The sequence below is a fragment of the Azolla caroliniana genome, unplaced genomic scaffold, assembly GCF_043228905.1.
Source record: "Azolla caroliniana isolate FFs.n. ecotype wild unplaced genomic scaffold, voAzoCaro1.0.p SCAF_13, whole genome shotgun sequence".
Lineage (NCBI taxonomy): Eukaryota > Viridiplantae > Streptophyta > Polypodiopsida > Salviniales > Salviniaceae > Azolla > Azolla caroliniana.
In genome coordinates this window covers 15,377,752-15,400,338 of record NW_028230448.1, presented here as the reverse complement: position 1 = coordinate 15,400,338, position 22,587 = coordinate 15,377,752, and the positions used below count along the sequence as shown (strand labels likewise).

Below are 22,587 nucleotides of genomic sequence, written 5' to 3'. Positions count from 1 at the left end.
TAGGTAATTGACATGTGATAATGTAACCTCTTGAAAGTCATGAAAGTTTACTTCTTGCATTGAGGCTGCAATATTTATCCATGACATCTTTGTGAGATCCGTTCATGCTTCAATTTCATACAATTGCAATAACAATAAATATTGTTTTGATACACGTCATTGGCCAAGCAATTGGTGTCTTTCAATCTTTAAAAATGTTCGTGACTTTCTTATTTTCATGATGTTTACAATCATTACATGCTTATAGTATTTGATCACCTATTGAATGATCCAATAATGAAGCCAATGCGAAATATTATTGTCATCGCTAATGAAGAAACTTCAGGAAGAAAAATGGTAAAGTTAAACTTTTACTTGGAGTACTCTTTTGAGATGTGATATTTATTCGATGAATAGAATGTGACAAATAAATATGCAAAGTGTGACAGTGCCGACTTTATATTGTCTGTTAGAAATTATAATTACAAATTTTAAATGTGTACACGTAATGATTATGTTGCAGAGAGGTAGAGATGATGATGTTTAACGTCCTATAAAGCCTCCTGGAAACATCACCTATGCCCCCCCCAAAACAGCGTTACAGGAGTGCTACAATAGAGCTGATGGTAACATATTAACGTCCACAACATAAGACAATCGTTACAAAAAGAACATAGAAATCATTGAGACCAAAATAACCATACCACCCAATGGCACCACTCTTTCCAGATGTCTTGTAATTACTACTAAATGTGTTGAACATTGAATTTTTGCTCCATAAACATTTTGTTATGCACATCAATGTCGGGTATTTTCATACTGGAAATTAGGGAGATTTGTGAATGTTATCTGTACATTTGAGATCCTAGTAAATTGTCACATAATGGTAGCCATAATTGTGATTTAGTAGGGAGGAATATCAGAAGGTAGATTTAGAAATGAATCATGGTTGCATTATTCTTCCATCAAAGCTTGAAGGTAATTGATGTTGGGTCTCCACAGTGTTTTTGGCTTGTTTTATCTACGACATATCGAGACAATGATTCAAAATGCAATAATAAACTGCTAATAATGAGAAACAAAGAAATAAAAGGATTTAAGTGTATTATAGAAGTCCACATATATATGTTCAAAAGTACAATAATTTATTTGCGTATGTTCTATAAATGCCAAACATATGGTTTTCTTCCTCGTATACCTTTTTAACCATTCACAATTAACGTAAGTCTTGTTTCAGATTTCACCACAACACTGAAGCATTGCTTTCGAACATGATTTTCAGCACAAAATAGAGTGGAAAACACAATGATTCATTTCAATAATACAATGTATTCGCACCTTAATTACACTAAAATTTACAAATCATATAAATACTCAAGGCTGATTTACTCAAGCCATAATTTGATTCCTTTGAAGGATGTCATCATCCTACTCTTTACCTAAATTTAGCTCATGTGGATGCACTAGAATAGAACTAAATATACATTCATGATGACAAATCTTTGTTACTTCATGATAGAATATATATTTGACAGGGCTACTTACATGTTAAAGAGCATTGATTTTCTTCAGGCTAGGACACCAGGAGCCAACCATCACCATCCTCAATATCCGAATGATTAGTATCCTTGGTTGACTTATCAAGCGCTATTAAATGTTCTCCCACATCCAACCACTCACCCTTACCATCGACGATAAGATCCCCCATAGCTTCTAGGCGTACATCATCATTCTCAAAATCATCACAAGCTGCAATAACTATCAATGAACCATGAAGTGGTGACAATGGTGGTGCAATGACCTCATAATCTTGTGTATTTGTACAAGGTACAACACCTTGATTACTAGGAGAAGGGGATGGGCATTGTGCAATAATACGGCTTGGTAAAATTGGAATGCAAGATAATTTGGCAGCAAGTGTAGGAGGATCTCTGTATTCTTGGTCATCACCGCAGTGGACATAGCTCTCCATCTCATTGGCATACTTAATCTCATCATAATCTTCATCATTTCGATACATTGAATCATAGCTGCATTCAATCAGAGTCTTCTTCGGTCTTGGAAGCGATTGTGTTATATTGATGTGATATGTTCGGTGAGGCGGATGGCGAGCATGGAGAACCCAATCATCGAGGGCATTGTCAATCATGCCACGGCCCTTGTGTTTGCCTTTGTTTCCTTTCGATTTTCTCGTGCGGTTCTTTTGGACATTCACATTCGGTGTTTTTGCGACACAACCACCTGATCCACGAAGGGCCCATACGGATGTCATCCGACACTTGTCATCTTTTCGACTCCTCTGTCGATCCAGATAGCAACTGGTATTGCTAATCAAGTCTGTATTTCGCTGCCTACTACTAATCTTATATTCAAGACAACTAGTATTGCTAATCAGGTCTGTATTTCGCTGCCTACTACTAATCTTATATTCGCGACGCCGTTTTCTTGTACTCCGGTCATTATCGGATGGTTGCATTATGGTTGCATAAGTTTGCAATCCCTTGGTACAACTACTACTATTACTATAATGATGCTTTTTATGAACATATTTCTTCTCATGTTGCTTATGTCCATGGCTAGATTGAAACATGTTCGTGGCTTTCACCTCATTTCTCCTCATAGCAACAGCCCTTCCACCCAACATAAGATGACAATCTATAGTTTGCCTTTCCTTTACTGTCTTCAGGGCTCTGCTCTGTTTGCAAGGGCCTGCCAAAAAAGAGATAGAGAAGTGAGTGTATGAACCAACACAGCAGATTGACAAAAAAGACGCAGAGAAGGGGGAGAGAGAGAGAGAGAGAATCTGAGAGAGAGACCTTGTGGTTGGTCTGTCGTCGTCATGGTGGTGTGTAATATGGGAGGATTTTATGACAGAGCAGAGGACGAGGAGGTAACCGGAAAGAGGCGTCCCTTCACACCCCCTCGGCCCCTTTCACACTTGTCCGGACACTCCCTTTCATACTTTGTCTCATGCATACATATATATATACATATCATACATACATACATATATAAATACATACATATCATACATACATACATATATAAATACATACATACATATATACATACATATCATACATACATACATATATACATACATATCATACATACATACATATATACATACACACGTATACACCGATGTGTCTACTTGCTACCAAATAATAAAGAGGGTTGGCGAGGGAATCATGGCCACGGACAGTGTAGGTCGCTTGGCTGAGGGCACATGCGATCTGTACCGTCCGATGTGGATAAAAGAAAAGCACGCTAGTGAAAATGCACACTAGAGACCCGACCCGTTACTATTAGTATCCAGACACCATGCTCATAATTGTTAGACACCTTGCTCATAATTGTCAGATACTCTGCTCATAATTGTCATACACCTTGCTCATCATTGTTAGACACCCTTCTCAAATAAGACACCTGACGTAGAAGGGTTTAGGGTGTAAAAGCAAGTGCTTGTCGATTTTTTGACATTTTTCAAATCGAAGGTTGAGCTATTTGGAGGAATTTCCAAATCAGAGATTTTTTGACATTACATTCAAATTCACCACCTACATTACGATCAACAACACCACCTGCAAATCATTCAGGTATGTATTTTATTGTAACCTATTGGTTTTTTCTATTTGTAAAAGTGTGTTTTTGAATAAGGGTTTAGGGTTTTCCGAAAAATGGGACCATAATGCTAAAATGAATAAGGGTTTTGTACATATTGTATATGACTCGGGGTTTTGTGTATTCAGAATCGAAGAATGGGATTGTAGTTTCTTAATAATGTTAATATGGATTGTAAAAATGGGTTTAGGGTTTTTGGAATAAAAAAAATGGGATCACAATGTTAAAATGAATCAAGGTCATGTAAAGATTTGTATATGTCTCCGGGTTTTGTGTTTTCATGATTTGTAGTTTCTTAATAATGTTAATATGGATTGTTAAAATTGGTTTAGGGTTTACATATTTGGTTATATATTGCTTTTCAAAGATGGTTACGAAGTCCAAACACTTTGAAACAAAAGATGTTGACTGGGGTGATGCATATCACTCTTAAGGGAGGTATGTCACTTTTGAATACTTTCTTTTGAATAACAATTCTACATGTGTGCTAACCTTTGTTTTGAATGCAAGGTTTTTGTTAGAAGGGGTGACTCATACATTTAAGGAAACAACCACGAAGATGGAGGCTCAAAACAACATGGGCACGACAATACTGGACCCTATACCGGAACAGACCCCAATAGAGGAAGATGCTCTTCCTAAAGGTGAGCCATATTCCTAGTTTAGTAGTTGTTTATATACCATCATATAATGATTCTAATGCATTGGTCCTATAAGATGTACTTCACCCACTCTCGCTCTTTAAGTGTGGGCGAGATTCAACGGGCATCAAACCTCGATCATGTATAGTGCATGATGCATGCCGATGACAAGAACAATGGTTTAGGAAGAAATAACAGATGGAGGCACACTTGTGGAAGGTTCATGGCATTGATGTAGCGCTTCCAAGAGGCTTTCAAACAGAGGACAACGAGTAGGAAACTTTGGGGAAGTTAAGTGAAGTGATGTGACATGGTTTAGCAACTATGAGCGTCTGTGGTCAATAAAGCGGTTTAGGGACCGTTGTCGTGAGGATTTTCGGCCATGTGAGAAAACCCGAGCGGAACGAATAAAACGAGATGTGCAACATTGCACATATACTTAGGAAAATTGTAACATATGAGTAAATAAACAAATGTAAGAAGGAAAAGTAAAGTGTGGGGTGTAAATGTGATGTGCACTTTGTAGACTAGAGGAAAGTACATGAAGAATGGGTGTAGGGAGTAGTGGGCATTGAGTGTGAATGTGAGAGGAGAGAGAGTTAAAGGCCCACCTATTTAAGATCAAGGAAAAATATTCCCCATTGAAAGAAGGGGATTTTACCTCTCCTTTTGTAATGTGCCTCACCCCTTACTACTATAAAAGGGAGTGAGGGGTCTCTTTTGAAGGGGTTGCCTATTTTGAGTGAGGAGGGGCTTCCACTTTTGGGGTTTTCTTTGGGGAGTCACCATTTTGTTGTTTCGGGGTAAGACCATTAGGGTTTTAATGATCCCTATTTTGTTTTAGGGTTTGGGGTTTGGGGTTTTAGGATCTCGTTTTAGGGTTTCATTCATTCTTCTTCTTCTTTTTTACCTATCCGGTTAGGGTTTCTTCTAGGGTTTTGATTTGGCCTATGCGGCCATGGTTGTAATCATATAGTGGGTTCTTAATATAGTTTGTTGATGTATCTTGTCTCTATTTTCTCTACCATGCTAACCTCTTATTCTTTCTCCTTTCATCTTGACCTCAAAGGTCGACAGTTAAGCTCCCATTCCCCCTCTACAACCTAGTCTAAGACACCCGTGGTCCCGCCTAAGATCCTACACGTACCCGCGGAATTCCGCGACATCGTGAGGTCAAATACATCAGAAATCGGCAAGAATTCATGAGGAGGCTTACGATATAGGTGGTCACACGCTTCCAATGGACTCCACTAGAACTCTGAAGGTGCACGAAGTCAAAATTTGTGGCGTGGTTCATTGCGGGCAAGATGGCCATATATGACTCGATGCACGAAGAATGGATGGAGAAGTTGAAGACCCACGCTGCAGCTAGATATGAGTTGTATCAGTATGTAAGTACACATCCTGAAAGATTGGTTGGATTGTGGCTGATAAAATCTCATGTATTTGTAATATGGGTGGATTTGACTTTAGTAGTGTGAAATGTATGAAAAATGGTATGATCTAGATCATGCATAACAACCATTTGATCAAAACTTAGTATGACATATATTATGCACAACAAACATTTGATCACAAGTATGAAAAAATGTATGACATAGATCATGCACAACAAACATTTGATCACATTCAATACATATATGGACCTCATAGTGGTCATGTACTAGGTAGTAGACCGGATGTGTACCATTTGCCGACACACCCAAATGTCATAAATTGTTGCAAAGATGACCTATTTGATGTTGGGTGTGTAAGGCATGTTGCATGAATGAGCATGCACAAAGAGGCATATTACAAGTCCAAGGTTAGTCTATTAGAACTTGTTAGTTATATTTCTTTATGTCAGGTCGGTTTCTGGTGACAACTTTTTCACTGGCCCGCTTTTTTTATCCACATCACAAGGTGCGGATCGCGCCTCGGCCAAGTGTCCTACACCATCCGTGGCCACGATTCCCTTGCCATCTCTCTTTATTATTTGGTAGCAATTAGACATGAACCTCACACATACACATACACACACAATGAATGCCACATAAACACAATTTACCAACCCACTTGTCCTCCCGCCTGACCGAAACACAATTTACCAATCCACTTGCCCGCCCAACCGGCCGAAAGAAATTTAGCAATCCGCTTGCTTGACCAACCGTTACATTCTCACGACATTGGATTGCCCGAGTCGACATTCTCACTTCCCCTTCTAATCACACTTGCTTCCCGTGATTGAAACTAGAACTGGATTGAGCACCACCAACCATACTCTGTGACATCAAGAAAACGGAACTCCTCTCTCTCCCCCCCCCCCCCCCCCCCTCTTCCCCTCTTTCCCTTCAGGTTTCAGTTCCTTTGAAAACATTCACCCCCTACTATTGCCCCTTGGTTACAAAAACTCCTTCCCTACCAAATTCCCCTCTTCACAAATACTCTCTCCCAATGTTTGCCTCCACAAACTCGTTGAAAACATCCTCATAGAAACTCCTTTCCTACAAAATTCTTTCTTCCCCATCCCTCTTTCACAAATACTCTCTCCCAATATCAACCTCCACAAACTCTTTGGCTAGAAATTGTAGCAAGAGAGACATCCAAATGCACAAAGATGGAGAATTTTTTTAGCTTGACAGACATGAATACTTTGAGATTTGTGTATCAATGCCTTACAACAATAGTAATATCACAGACTTCTTGATGGTGGAAAAAACTACCAATGACTTCTAGCTAACCATTAAAAGTTGTGCAGTTGAAACAGGACAAATGTACAAGCCATGCTACCTTTTATCATCAAGGACAAATATTTTTGGTTTCACATCACAATGTCCCAAATATAAGAAGATTTTTAAGGAGTAAAGAGCTTGGCGCTTTCTTCATTAAATATGCAGTTCCCTAAACTACCTAGTATAACAAGTAAAACAAAAGGCTGTGCAAGTGAATCTAACAGTATGGCATAACCTAAATGTGAACTTGAATATGCCTAGTGAACACAAAGAAACATCATATTGTTAAGATCCACAACGAGAGTTGGACAACTAGGTATGATAAATGCTGACCATTTAGCAAATCAGGAATGACCTGTCTCTTTCCCCATCAGGCAAGTGAAAACAGAGCTCCATAGATCAAAATCGTACATTTTAGAAACAAAAACCCCTCAATTTGCTTTCCCTGATATGCTCTATTTAATGCTTTTTCTAATAAGACATCTTTCCTTAAATTATAATATGTACAGCAAACATGAATATGACGTAATCCTCATTGGAAAAAATATCCTTCAAACAAACTAGCTTTGCAATAGAACATTGTGAAAATCCAAAATTCTCAAATTGTTCTTCCACCAATTGTTTAATAATTTTCTTTAAAAAGAAGTGAGATGAGACACCAAATTCATGCACAAACAGTCAACATGGAGTATGATGTATAACCCTCACTGAGAAAAACATTAATGACTCCTATGCCATGCACATCCAAATGACACCTTTGCAATCAGCGTAATTGACAACAATTAAATTTATGCATCCTACACCTAGTTAAATCAAAGAACTTATAGTGAGGATGAAATATGAAGTGAATGAAAGCATGAAGATGGAAACAGTGATAGTGACCATTTCTGTGAGAAAACAAGTATGGCTTTTGTTACAGCTAATAGCTTCAGACCTGCCAGTCTGGATGTTATAATCATGTACATGAAAACTACATCATATTGATTTAATGTATATATACCGAACCATTAGAAAAGAATATGACAGCTCTGTCCTCGCTCTTTGGTCTAGAGATTGATGAGCAGAAATCACACCAAAACAAGAAGCCTTGAAACAATACAACTTTCACAGAGTAAGGAGTCCTCTCCCTAGGTAATAAAATGGAGAGGTGAAAGGACTCTTCTAAGCATTTAACACCCTCAAGCCTTTCTTAGGTCAAGTCATCTTCAATTTCCTTAGCTTTCAAAGCATTCTTTGCTCGGAGTAGAAGAGTAGTTTTCCACTGATCCTGCAGAAAGGAAGAAAGACAAGTTAATGTCTTTGAAGAGGCCAAAATGGCATCTTACCAAACACTATTTATAGTTAGAATGCATTATATCCATTCAGCTAGTGATGGAAATTTTTAAATGCATTACTGAGTTTTGCTGGCGATTCAATAGCTACAGACAAAGAGTTGAAAAATAGATTCAGTTTAAATACAACAAATAAGAAACTTCATTAGCATACTTATCAGGCAAAATATGAAGTATACTTCAGTTTTGTCTAGGCAAGTTTGAAAACTTCCCCTCTATAAAGAAGTCCACATCCATATTTGGGTCTACATTAAAGTAATCAGCTGCATCTATAAATGGTTTCATATGTAATACAGGCTATGTTTTATATGATGCAAGTTCAAGGGGGATTTGTTGGATAAACTCTGGACGTAAGTTGCAAATTCCACTTGTATGTAGCTAACGTGATAAAAAACCAGCATTAAGGAAACAAATTACAGGATTAAAGAAAATACTAAAATGGAAAAGTCAAAAGCTAAGCATTACAAGGACTTTTTGATATAGTGTGCCCGTCCATTACATCCAATATAGCAGCTTTCAATGTCAAATAGATGTCAAATTCCAAAAACAGAAACAATTCCTTTTTGTATCAATGAAACTCAGATATCCTAACATTGTATGTAAACAACTTGATGTAACTTTATTCTGTCTTCAAATCCTACTTGGATGGTGCAGCTAGAATAGCAGATATTCATGGGTCTAAAAGGCACGACAGTTACTGAAAGTGATATGTTGACTGGCAATGTGGCAAACTGCAAGTCCAAAATGTCAACCCATTCACAATGCAATTCTAGATAAGCCTGTATTTTCCTGTAAAAAGTTATATTATTTGGTTTTGATTTGGTTTAGTAAAAGTTTAGCATATTCTAACATTGCAATGTTGAGACTTCCAACCTGTCATAACTGTCTTGGTTTTTAACATTGTTTTGGCATTCATCCTTCTGTCCATTTCATTCTGGTCATTTTTGGATTGCACACACATTTGAAATTGTGGTATTGTCCAAGGAGCAAGGTCGAAACTATAAAATGATCCATTTCTGCCATTATTAGCATTGACCACATGGTCTGGATGAACAATCCTCCCGTGCGAGAAGTTGCATGATGGGAGAAGCTAGAACATGGGTGGTCATTAATATCTTCTCTAGGACTATCAAAATTACCAATTAGATCAGTTCCAAGACTCAAAGCATGAAGTTTCAAAGAGAGATGCATCTTCCAACGGAGAGTCAGGTGAGAATGGAGTCAAAGTTACCAGTTCAGCGCATCAAAGTTACCAACAAAATCAGTTCCAAACTCAAATGCTTAGATATATGACGAGGGGTACATCCTAATCAGGATTCAAAGTGGGGTACATCCTCCTCACTTTAAGCATATGTAGACTAGATACACAAATAGAACAAAACGGGGTCAAGAGAAATTATATGCTATGGTGTTCTATTTATACTAGAATTCCTATCAAACAGCTACCTTCTATTTAAATGTCTACTTATTTCCAAATAAGAAAATACATACCAAACGAGTCATACTATCAAACTCCTTGACAGCATCAGTAAACTTCACTGTATCCTCTTCCTCAATAGCCACTGCCAAGTCCTGAATGATAACATGCAGGATTAATACCAAAATGTTTCCCGTTTTCTTATTAACAATGTGTTTAAATGTTACCGATAAAAGTTTGCATTCTCGACTGCCTGAGAAAGATGGATCCAGTTCCTGAAGTATTAAAAATTTATCAAATCCATCCAAGAAAAAGAACAAATCACAGTTTGAAAGCAAGCCTTTATACATCCCCACTGCCCAGCAGAGGACAATAGAAAACACACCTGATACTTTTCAAGAGCATTTGATATAGCTACACTGTCACACCCACACAAATGACAGAGACCTGCATTAAGTAGGTGCCCTTTAACGCCATATCTTAAAAGGTTGTTTCCAATAGACTGGTTTGCAACCAGCTCAAATATTCCAATGGCTTTTGGATATCTATAAACAGAAAAGAAAAGATGGCACGCCCATAAGCACAGGATTTTGTGCATTAGTTGGGAAGTTCAGGATAACATAACATACTGTTCGAGTACACCGGCAAACTGAGCTACTTTCAACTTGCATTGATTCCCCTGACTTGTGGCTTCTTCCCCCTCGTACAGTTCGGCAGCTTTCTCATAGAACTCCATGGACTCTGCGATCTCTTCTTCTTTCTCATATATTTCTGCAATTTCCTGATAAGAACATCAAAATGACACTGAATCACATAAAAAACAACTACATTGAAATACTGTAATTTTAATGTGAAAGAAAGTCAATAGATGACTTGACATAGATGGACAGGTATGGTGACATTTAGAAACATTTCTGATGATTGAGATAAAAAAAATTATACAGTTGAAAGAAAATTTATGGAAATAATAGGATGACTATATTGTTCTCTGTCAATCCAATTAGCCATGGGAACAATTTTAGTCACAAAGATTTAAAGTGGAAATAATTACTATTGTTCCAATGACGATGTAAACCCCTTAGTTAAGATGCATACAACCTTATAAGGCACTTTATGGTTGATTCTAGAGGTATACCTAGTGGTTTGTGCAGTTAAGTTGTTTTAGTAACACAGCTATAAACTACTAACTGACATAACAGTTAAAACTACTTCGGGAAATTTCATAGATTACATTTTACCACAAATCATTCACCACCAAGTGGTATTAAAAGTGTTTCTGTCGGTCTCATATATGTGAAACGGCTGGCTGAAACATTGCAGGCCAGCCAGCTGCTTTGGGATTTCTCAAATGTTTCAGCCAAATGGTCAAATCATTATCCAATGAAGAAATTTCCCCATTCCTGACCACCATGGATTCCCTTTCCAGTAACTTGGACCAGGGAAATTCATCTCAATGAATATTGATTTTGACAGACACTTTTTAGCAATATTATAATGAAAATAAAGAAAGACCTTTCAACCATGACACCACTGACTTTTGTGAGGGATCATCCTCCTCAAACTGCCGTTTACCCTAAAAATTCTGATCACATGAATGGCATGCTCTATATCGACTACCCTACAATCTAGACATTATAAACAAGAAGCTTTACCACCACTTTGAGAACTATTTCTATTACATGGAAAATGTATTGTGTATTTGAACCCAAATAACATAATCAACAAAATGCAAATAAATAATACAGCCTAGCATATATCAATTTTTCACAACTAACTAATGTGAAGTTCACAACCAACTTGCTGAGTGACAAGTTACTCCCAAATAGCTATTATATATATGAAAGCTGCTCGTGTATAGATACAGAAGTGATCTCCATGGAGTGCATATTTCCATTACTATTATATAATTATACATATGATAATATTGAAACTTGAAGAATTACAGACCTTGTAATACTTGGCAGCCATTGATAACCTTCCAATGTCCATGAACATTTGGACTGCTTGATTCAGATATGTGACCGCTTCTATACACACAATCCACCTTCAGCCTGTTTTCACACATATATTATAAGGATGATCAATGCAACTATACCTTTGGCATTGAACTTCTTGAAACAATTTGCAGCATCAACAAATGCAGAGGCTGCTTCATGTTTGCTTTCAAGCTGGAAATAACCACAGATTTGGATGTCAAATCAAATTCCTATAATGTACATTTTATATTTTCTTTACGTGTGTACATGTTTATACAGGTGCAAATGCACATATAGAGATCCAAAGATAACAGAATGAAGAAGAAACATTACAATGTCATATAAAGAACACAATGCGAAATTAAATGTATGTATAAATGAATTTCTTGGCCAGAAAAAACATGCAAATTTGACGTGCATGAATTTTTTTTAAGAGATATATTATCAGGAATGGCAAAAGAAATACCTTTAAATGGCAGTTTGCAAGTTGGAGATATGCATTTGCTGCTTTATCCCCTGAAATGAAACTTGGATCTCAACATGATTTAAAGATCGGTAACCATATAATCAATGAACAAAATATACAGTGGCATCTAAATCTCCCTTTCCAACTCAATAGCAGATGATGGCAGATGATCTTCTCTATGTGGAAAAATTGAAGAAAACGTGAATAATTTTACAGATAAAATACTGAAATTGAAGCATATGTGGCTACCCTTACAGCTAGTGTGATGGCATTTAAGAAAATTAATTACCTCTATAGATAACTGTGACAAAATGAACAAAAACACATGGTTACCTTTGTAAATATATGTGAAGAAATTGAAGCAAAACGGCCAAAGCTAGATAAATGTGATAAATCAAAGCAAAGGATTCTACTTTGAGACAACAATATTTGAAGCATTGATCAATGGTTATTTTTATTACAGTCAAATTTTTTATATAAAGATGTTCTTCAGTGTTAACAGTGATAAAATTGAAGCGAAATTAGAATCAGATGTCAGTTCTTTTCAGATTAAAAAATGATAGAATGTCCTACCGATCCTTTTACTTTCAACATATGGATCATTAATCTGTGTTAAATGACTATCAACCTTTTATCCGTATTCAGTAAAAACACTATTTTTTTCTATTTTGTTGTCCGCTTTGTTTCATTTTCTATTTTTCCTGAAAATAGCTAAGAAATACAAGCACGCGTTTACAGAAAAGTAAGAGATCTACAATAATTATTTCGAAAAACACAGAAAAAAGGCTTACATGATTTCGCGAGTTTGTAGCAATTCGAAGCTTTATCATAAAGCTCGGCTGCATCGTCGTACTTGGAGCCGAAGATCCCCCATCCTTTCAGTTTCTTCTCTGCTTTCTTCTCGAATTCTTCTCCTTTGGCTACCTGATCGGCCATGGCGCGAGCAGAGGGGGGGAGACGTTTCTCTGCTGAGAGGAAATAGAATCAACACGTTCTATATGTTTCAAAGAAGATACATACATACACTGCAGCGTTATGGAAATGAGCCTCTAGTTCCACAAATTTGCAAAAATGCCCTACATTTTAAACCATGCCATGGTATGGAAACCCAACATCTATCTATTTATCTATCTATCTCTCATAACTCTTAGTGGTATTGATTAGTATGTTATACAAATGTCATTATAGAACTAGTGTTCCCCAAGCATTGATTCTATTGGTTAACAAGCTTTGATAACCATGTTCGGCAAACTAAAGAGATGATAACAAGCTTTGATTCAATTGGTTAAAGTCAAATGTTTGTTGCAATAAAGGTTGTAGGTTTCATGTTCCAATTTGGCCAAGGGTGTCCATTAGAGTGAAAGGGGTGGTGGCCCGTGGGGGCAAAATTAAGACATTAGATTACACCATCGACTCTCTCTATCTTTTTTTATTATTGTAATTAGCTTACCGTAGTGGTAAGTTGTTACACTAATTGCACTACATTTTGGGTTAAAACCCCAATTTTCTCACTTCTCTATTATTTCAAATATATCTCTTAATTCACTAGATGCCACTGTGGAATGTAACCCGTGACCTCCTTGTCTCCATTGGGCAACCTTCAAACCCCAATTTTCTCACTTCTCTATTACTTCAAATATCACTAGATGCCAATGTGGAATATGGGGATTGAACGCATGTCTCAACCCATGACCTCCTTGTCTCCATTGGCAACCTTACCAATTGAGTTACATCCATTTAGGCTCTTCGTCTTTCTTTCTCTCTTATAATGAAAACATGGACTTATATTAATAAATGTGTGTGAAAAACACTACTTACAGTGGATGCCACAATGGATTATGGTCACCCACTTACTTCATGGGTAGTGGAACATGTTGAATTGCCAATAGGAAAGACAAACACTCCACTGAGGAAAGAATTTCCTCTTGCTCCAATAAAGAAAATTGTCACATTAGTACTCCTTTCAACTTTCATAGATATGCTTTGACCCCATTGCCTACCATCAAATATAAAAGCATTGCGGATATCCCAATTATGATACAAACTCCAATGCCTAAAAAATAAGAAAATGATATCCATCTCTGATTTTTGGTCAACGTGTGTGAATTGTACAAACACCCATTGTATAGGCATCAAATAACAACATGAACTTGCCAATTTTGAGAAATATAACTCCAAATATGACAAGCAATCGGAAATTATATGAAATGATGAGTATTATTTCCATTAAAATAGTGTAAAAGAATCAAGTGTTGTTGCTAGTCCACGTCACTTTAGAGAAACTCCCAAAGGCAAACCCCCAATCAAAAGTCTTCGAATGAAGACCTTCGCTACAAGTGGCAATTTAGAATGCCAACTATGTTTTAAGATTTGTCACCATCCATGATTAGAGTTATGTATTTTCCATTCTTCTTCAACCTTAGATGATAGCTATCCAAGAGGTTCAACAGAGCAATGCCACAAAATATTAGTAGACACTTGTAAAAATGATATCTAACCCCATAAACACCAATCAATCCACAATTGTTCTTTCATTTGTAAAGGTAAAGGACCTTGCATCAAGGCAATATTTTTTAGTTGTTGCCAGATAAACCCATAATTAGGTGGGATGTGTACAATTTGCCGCGCTTCAACAAACTCTAAAATTCGTTGAGATGAAGCCTCAACTATATATCCTCTCTCTTTGAGCCCCAAACAATTAAACTGAGAGCGCAATCTTTCCTTTCCATACCAACATAATAACTGAAAAGGCAAAAGTAACTCTTTTTGCAATGAATTACAATGCTCTGTATTAGATGATGGTTTCCATACACATAACAAGAGTGTGTCTCACCATGAGATAAGGAAGTGTTGAACACATGAAGAGCTAGGAATCTTAAGTGAAATACATTTGTTCAAATTTGCCACCATGAAGCCTTAATCGTTGTCCTCCCATGTGTTGAACCCTTGTTCTCAATGAAATATTGAACAATAGAAATCCATGGTTGTGAGTCTGAACACATGTCTTGTAATTATGAAAATCCATGACTCATCATACGGATAGATAAGTCCAATATTTCAGCCCCCAACAACCCCCCTCCACCCAAGTGCTTTGGGTTGGTAGATGGTTCCACACAAACCATGTGATTCCCATCTTATCCCTCTTCCTCCACAACAAATATCGAAGAGGTTGCAAAACATAATGCAAAGCCTTCTTTGTCCATGGCAACAATGGCAACTAATATAATGTCATGGGTTCCATAATACAGTGTACAACCTTTAAGTGACACCCAAATTGGGCATTCTTGTTTCAACAAAGCATGATAGTCCACTACGGGTTGCATTAAATGCACTAATCGTTTATAAAAAAATATGGGAACTTTATCCAACTATTATCTCTTCTTTCGGAGATACACCTTCGATTACTTCCTCGTGTAATCGGGTCAAGAGGTCGTGGTTACTTAGGAGAGAATTATAGGGTTGATCAAGCCGGTAAGTTACGAAGTGGCCGGCCACAACCGGTCTTATGACTTACGATTTATGCACAAGAATAGAACCCAACCGTACAAATGAATATTGAAGGACATTGGAATTTGACCCGAAACAAAGTATGTATTATAGAATTACTTTATAGATCGGTTACACGAATCATGACCGAAATTTCTATTCACTTTCTTACAACAACAGACATACATATAAAATCCTCTCTTTCTAGCATAACAATTATAACTCTTTATCCCCGCCCCCCCCTCCTATTTTGTTGTTGCTCCCCACTTTATATAGCTTATGAATCCCCTTGACGCGCTTCCAATCGCTCCTCTGATTTTCGGCCTCTATTCTCTGTTGCACATATTACGTTCAGCTACTCCTTCACACTCGATCATTTCTCCTTTTCACCTACTTTACCTACTCGTCTCTTTAGGTTTGTTTCACACCTCGTGCCTTTTGGCCCACAGATAAGACCAACAATGTACTTCGATGTTCAAGGGAACAAAATACTACATCATAAAACCCTTGTGTCCTGCATAAATATTCTCAACACAATTTAGTGACACGATTGTGTTCAACCATTGTTTAATCCAATTTATGTACGAGAGTTTCCTAGTAAAAAATAATATAGTCGCACGATCATAAAATACATCAAAAGATTGCAAAAACTGCCTTAGCATCAACTTCCACATCATGCAAATCCTCATGGATGCATTCTTTTGTTGCATTTTCATTTCATCCCCATAAATTATCCCAATTATGATTATCATTGTCAACCTCATCTACATTTATTGCCTTAGCATGTCAATTTCTTCTCATTGAATTCCTCAATACCCTAAACCCTCTCTCTCTCTCTCTCTCTCTCTCTCATAATTGTTAACGGTATTGATTAGTTGTTCAACAAAGAAACCTAAGAGACGATACCATACAAAGGAGTCGAAACATCCTTCGTAATGAGAGTTGCATAGGTGATGGTAATCTCAATCAACTTATATGATTATGCACTCCCAAATGGGAATCCAAAGATGAATGCATTTGTAATGGTCTGACATCCCCAATAATACAAAAGTGGAAGACAATCTTCACATGTTGTTGCAAAAAATGAATCTCATGAATATGTCTCCCTCTCTCTAAGTCCACTTGGAAAGAGTTTGAAAATATTGTGAAATGCACATAAATGGAATCCAAACCAGCTTGCTTAGCTTCTTACTTCCTATTCAATTCATAGTTCTACAAAGGTACCCATTTGGGTTGGCTTTACTTAGCTACATGCGGCCTAACAAGGGTATGCTAAAAGGGTGGTTCAACGGAACACATGTACACCATAGCAGGAAGGCATGCATGCTAAACAAGGGTATGCTAAAAGGGGCACAAAGGAACACATGCACACCCAACATGAAGGCATGCACTTGCATCCAAGGGACACCACATTTCCCCCCTGAGAGAAACAAGGAGTTTAACGACATGGGGAAAGGACGAGCGCTAGTAGATGGGCTTGATGCGGACAACATGGGCGGAGGTGAATCGACCATTGGAATCGCGTTGGAGCCAGTAAGTCGTGGATTTGATTGCACAAACCACGATGAATGGGCCGATCCATCGGTGCATGAGTGATTTGCAGAGACCGCGCCACCGGACCGGGAAGTAAACAAGGACTTTGGTTCCATCATCATAAGTCGGGGTAATTCGACCCACGTCGTAGTGTCGCTTTTGGTGTTGTTGTGCGACTTGTAGGTTTCAAGAGCTTGCTTGTCGAAGGAGAGGTAGCAGTTGTTGGAGATAGAGCCCCTAAGTGGCGCCATCCATGTTGGTAGGTTTGGAATGGACGTCAATGGACGATTCTGGTGGGAGCCGAGGGTCACGCCCATAGAGTGCTCGAAAAGTGTTGATTCGTGTTGACTCCTGAACGGATGTATTGTAGGCGTGGGTGACGAAAGGCAAGATTTGATCCCAGGTTTTGTGGCATGGATCGATGTAAGCGGCAATCTCTTGCTTGAGGGTCTTGTTGAGGCGTTCGGTGTGGCCATTTGTTTGCGGATGGTACGGGGATGTAAACACCTGCTGGACACCTAGTTGAGTTGCAACCGCGTTGAGGACGCCCCCATGGAACTGGCGGGCCTGATCAGATAAGAGTTGGACAGGGAAACCATGCTCAAAAATTACCTTGTGCAAAAGTTGGGATGCGATTGTTGGCGCAGTGACGTCAGGGATGGCAACAGTTTCAGCCCATCTGGTGAGGTATTCTATTATGACCAGGATATACTTGTTGCCACTGGGGGTTTCGAGAAAAGGTCCCATGAAATCCCATCTGACGAGCTCGAAAGGCGATGTGATGGTGATGGGTTGGAGCGTTCTGGCGGCCTTGCTCTCGGGTTTGATGTGTTGACACAAAGCACATTGGTTGATGTAGGTAGAGACAGAGTGTCACATGTTGGGCCAATAATACTTGAGACGTAATTTTTCAAGAACCCTGTGGAAACCCAGATGGCCCGACAATGGGTGGTCATGATAAAATTGGAGATACGTCTATTGTAGGGCATGAGGGATGTAGAGACCCGGCTCGTGATGCGCCTGAATGAAGAACACCAAGTTATCGCAGAGCATGAACTGTCGTTGTGAGGGAAATGGTTGGAGAGAGCGCAACTGATGGGTTATCTCTCGGATGGTGGGGTCGTGTTGCTGAAGTGTAGCGAGTTTTGGTAGTGGCAATGGAAGGTCAGACATCGCAGGTAGAAATTGGACAGCTTGGAAATCGGAGCGAGAGAGACTATCGGCAACCAAATTGGTTACACCTTTTCAATAGGAGAGGGTAAGCTGATAATCTTGAAGTGCCAACATCCATCGCAACAAGCAGCCCAGGGGGTGAGGGCAATGAATAAGAGAAAGTAAGGGTTGGTGGTCAATCTCAACCGTAACCTGCCCGCCATGAAGGTATGGGTGAAGACGTTGGAAAGACCAGGCGATCGCAAGTAGTTCCTTCTCAGTGGTTGAGTAGTTCCGTTCAGTTGGCGTGAGAGTTCGGCTAATGAAGGCGACCACCTTCTCTTGCCCGTGGCAATCGGTTTGCAGGAGGACGGCTCCTAACCCATGGTTAGAGGCATCTGTCTGCAACGTAAACGGTTGGTCAAAGTTAGGATGGGCGAGCAACCCTGATTCTTGGACCATTGTTTTGAAGTGACAAAAGTTGTCTTCGTAAGCAAGATCCCAAACGAATGACACACCTTTCTTCAGGAGATGACGAAGGGGGAAAGTGACCAAGGCGAGGTTCGGGATGAAGCGAAGGGAAAAGGTGATCATGCCCAAAAAACATTGCAATGTTTTTATTGAGGTGGGGCGGAGGTAGTTGGTGATGGCAACTACCTTTGCAGGGTCCATACAGATTCCATTGCCAAAGATGATGAAGCCGAGAAAACGGAGGTTGGTGCTTCCCCATCGACACTTTTTCCATTGGAGTTGCAAGTTATGCTTAGTTATGCAAGTGAGGACTTCAGCGAGAGTTTGTAGATGATCCTCCCAAGTGGTAGTGTAGATAAGGATGTCGTCGAGATTAACGAGGAGGACGCCTTTACTGATAAGGCCGACAAAGATGGAGTTTGCCATGCGTTGGAATGTACTACCGGCATCAGACAGGCCAAACGGCATGCGGGTGAATTGGAACAGCCCGCGTCGTGTGCGGAATGTGTTCTTGTGGGCATCAGACGGCTTTAAGGGGATTTGCCAATATCCTGAGGCCAAGTCAAGGGAGGTGAAATAAATAGGAGCCCCCGAGCTGGTCCAAGAGGTTGTCCACGCGAGGGAGTGGGTAGCGGTCATGGATCGTCACTTTGTTGAGAGGCCTAAAGTCGATGCAGAAGCGAAGGTGCCATCATCCTTCTCAACGAGGTGGGGTTCCAAAACCCAATCGTTGGTGGAAGGAATGATAATACCTTTGGTGAGCATATCGGTGACAGCAGCATCGATGCGATCGTGGTCGAGGGGGGAACGTCAGTGTGTAGCCATGCGGATGGGAGCGACGTCCCCGGTATGAATGACATGTTGTACCAGGAAAGAGACAGTAGCGGCATGCGTGGGTTGGGGGGCTAGTGACAGAAAACGAGCTAACAATTGGCAGACGGAGATTAACCGCTCCTTTGGACTGAGGGCCACCTGGACTTGGCTGAGGTGGGGGACATGGGGGCTATCGTGTAGGAGGGGGATAGGGGGAGCTCGTGGGACAATCAGTTTGTGAGCATCGAAATCAATCATAGTGTGACGCTTGAGGAGCCAATCGCAACCTAAGGTGAGGGGGAAGAGTTGGTGGGGCAAGACATAAAAGTGGTGTGAGAATGTGAGAGTGCCTAAGGTAACGGTGCAGTGGGCTTGTGTGCGAAAGTGGTATAGATGTTGGTGATCACCAAAAAGGACTTGGATGGAAGGAGCGGTGGTTGTGGGGAGGCCTAATTGGTGAACTAAGGCGGTGCTAATTGAAGAGATACTACTACCAAAGTCTAATAGGATGGTGTGTGTGGAGTGATTAATGGTGGCGAGAGCGGTGCATACCTATGAACTAGAAGAGGCGGATGCTTGGACGTGGGGGGTTGGCTCTTCCATCAGTACCCCGGAAGTGAGTTTCCCGGAAGCTCAGCCAACAATGTTGCGTCAGCCATGGTTATCTAGGCTTGCTACTTGTGAGATTGTTGTTGCAATTTCCGGCAATAACGTCGGACGTGTCCATAATTGTGGTAGTAGAAACACTTTGGGCATCCTTGCGCATCACGATTAGGAAGGTTTCAACGAGTCTGCATCTGCACGTTTTGGACGTCAATGTCCATGGGGGTCGCTCCTTAGTACTGCGCGCACAAGTCGGTCGATGGTGGAGGGGGCCATCGTGGTTGGGAGTCAGATAGCGTACAAGCTTCGATGTGTTGGGCAATGAGTATCGCATCAATGAAGGTCTTGGGACCTTGGTCCAGGGCACGACGAATGGTGTCAAGTCGCAGACGGGGCCATAAGAAGAAAAGCTTGAGATGCTCGGGCATGGTTGGATCGGCATGGATGAGGAGTTGATTTAGGCGAACACCAAATTGGCCTACTGGTTCGTGTGCTTGTTGTTGCAACGTCTCGAGTTGTTGCAATGCCGTATGGGCCGAATTTTGATGGGCGAAGTTTTGCACGAGGAGATCCCAGAGGATCACCCAGTTCTCTATCACTTTGCTGGCTTGTTGTACGTACCAAGTGGTGGAGACATTTTCGAGCAAGGTGCGAACTTCCAAATCCTTGCGCTCGTCAGACCATCTGTGGTAACTTGAGATCATCTCAAAGTGATCCAACCATGCTAAGACATCCTCAGAGGGCAAGCCAAAGAAGGACTTTGGGCAAACCTTGGAATCTGGCCAATCTAGAGACCGATCGTTGGTAGCGGAGAGGAAGGAGAGCATAGTTTGGTTCGTGTGGCTGATTTGAAGCATGGCGTTGGAGAGGACTTGTAGGAGTTGCTCCATTTGGAAGGGGGGTGGCCTCTCATGAGGTTGCGGTAACTCAAATTGCATAGGGGTATCGACTTCAACGACGACGGGAGGGAATTGGGACGCCATGAACGAGGTGATAGTGGCTAAAACTTTACGCCGCTTCTCCACCAATTATGTGAAATGCACATAAATGGAATCCAAACCAGCTTGCTTAACTTCTTACTTCCTATTCAATTTATAGTCGTACAATGGTACCCATTTGGGTTGGCTTTACTTAGCTACATGCGTCCTAACAAGGGTATGCTAAAAGGGTGGCTCAACGGAACACATATACACCATAGCATGAAGGCATGCATGCTAAACAAGGGTATGCTAAAAGGGGCACAAAGGAACACATGCACACCCAACATGAAGGCATGCACTTGCATCCAAGGGACACCACAATATCATAAAAGCAAATTTTTGTTACAAAAAATAAATAAATCAAGAAACAAACACTAGACAAACTCATCTATTTTGAGAATGGATCACTTTCCATTGAGATCATGGCCATGGAAAGTTTATGAGTATATATGCTTAAGGTTCAAAAAAGTCCCTCATATGGACTTCCTGTAATCTCATGGGAAACAAGCAAAAAGATATAAAGGCACATAAAAGGAAATTTGTGTGTTTTGGTTCAATGCAAGATGTGGAAAATTGATTTGGAAGATGGGATACAACACATGTGCTTCATGATACATCAAAATTCAACAACTAGATTTATGAAAGAGGTCATTTTGCAATGCCAATATATGATAATATGGGTAAAATGCGGAGGTTCAATAAACTACATATATTGCATCTAACAATAGAACCATCTTGTCAACCAAACGAGTAAGCTACAACACTAGTACACTTTAAAAGTCATTCTCGTTGTCATCACATTTAATCCAACTAGTTGACGGTTCACATTTTCCCTAAAAAAGTTTGGGAGTTTAAGTATCAAGCTTTGATACAATGCTCTCCTTTTGATCAAATTTGACTATTCATTCCACTCATCTTCAATCAAACCCAATCCTTGTACAAATTTCTCTCAATTGTGTTGTTTATAAGTAAAATTATTGAACATTGAGAGTTGTCATTCATTTTCTTATGTACATTAAAATGTTATATTTTTTGTCTTAAAGGTCCTTTTTTAACCTTTAAAGACGATAATAAAATTTATATATCTCATGAAACAGTAATATAAGTATTAAAACTACATAACAATATAAAAACCCATGTTAACAATCCTCTTCTAGAAGCTAGAATATTTAAGGTTAAACAATATAAGATGTTGTAAGACTTAGTTGTGATAAATGTAACTATTTTGTGTACAATGTACATATAAAAGTCACTTCCAAGAATCACCAATCAATTTTCCTTTCGACTTAAGTACATGTTGTGGACTCCATGAAGCCCAACACCTAAGGAGTCAAACACTACCTTTTACAGTTGGGGACGTAAATCTTAAACTTTCAAAGTAAAGACCCATTGAAAGGGGAACAA

At 39.5% G+C, this 22,587-nt stretch overlaps 2 protein-coding genes across 5 annotated transcripts; both read right to left on the bottom strand.

Moving 5' to 3' along the window:
* Positions 1-8: 8 nt before the first annotated feature.
* Positions 9-2,899, bottom strand: LOC147856310 (uncharacterized). Of its 4 annotated transcripts, none has more exons than XM_087329010.1 (3): positions 2,796-2,899; positions 1,525-2,688; positions 9-27 (listed from the first exon to the last, which is right to left on the bottom strand). In XM_087329010.1, exons 1-2 carry the CDS (start codon positions 2,818-2,820, stop codon positions 1,553-1,555), a joined length of 1,161 nt encoding a protein of 386 aa, XP_087185136.1. In that variant the 5' UTR covers positions 2,821-2,899; the 3' UTR covers positions 9-27; positions 1,525-1,552. The 4 variants fall into 4 exon arrangements, with proteins under 4 accessions (XP_087185136.1, XP_087185135.1, XP_087185138.1 ...); XM_087329009.1 differs by lacking the exon at positions 9-27 and adding an exon at positions 421-1,000; XM_087329012.1 differs by lacking the exon at positions 9-27 and having other exon boundaries at positions 1,271-2,314; positions 2,375-2,688.
* A 4,917-nt stretch (positions 2,900-7,816) lies between these two features.
* On the bottom strand, positions 7,817-13,151 carry LOC147856309 (alpha-soluble NSF attachment protein 2-like). Its single transcript, XM_087329077.1, has 9 exons — positions 12,937-13,151; positions 12,146-12,195; positions 11,799-11,871; positions 11,651-11,730; positions 10,333-10,484; positions 10,089-10,248; positions 9,931-9,978; positions 9,778-9,858; positions 7,817-8,222 (listed from the first exon to the last, which is right to left on the bottom strand). Exons 1-9 carry the CDS (start codon positions 13,079-13,081, stop codon positions 8,145-8,147), a joined length of 867 nt encoding a protein of 288 aa, XP_087185203.1. The 5' UTR covers positions 13,082-13,151; the 3' UTR covers positions 7,817-8,144.
* Between the last annotated feature and the right edge of the window lie 9,436 nt (positions 13,152-22,587).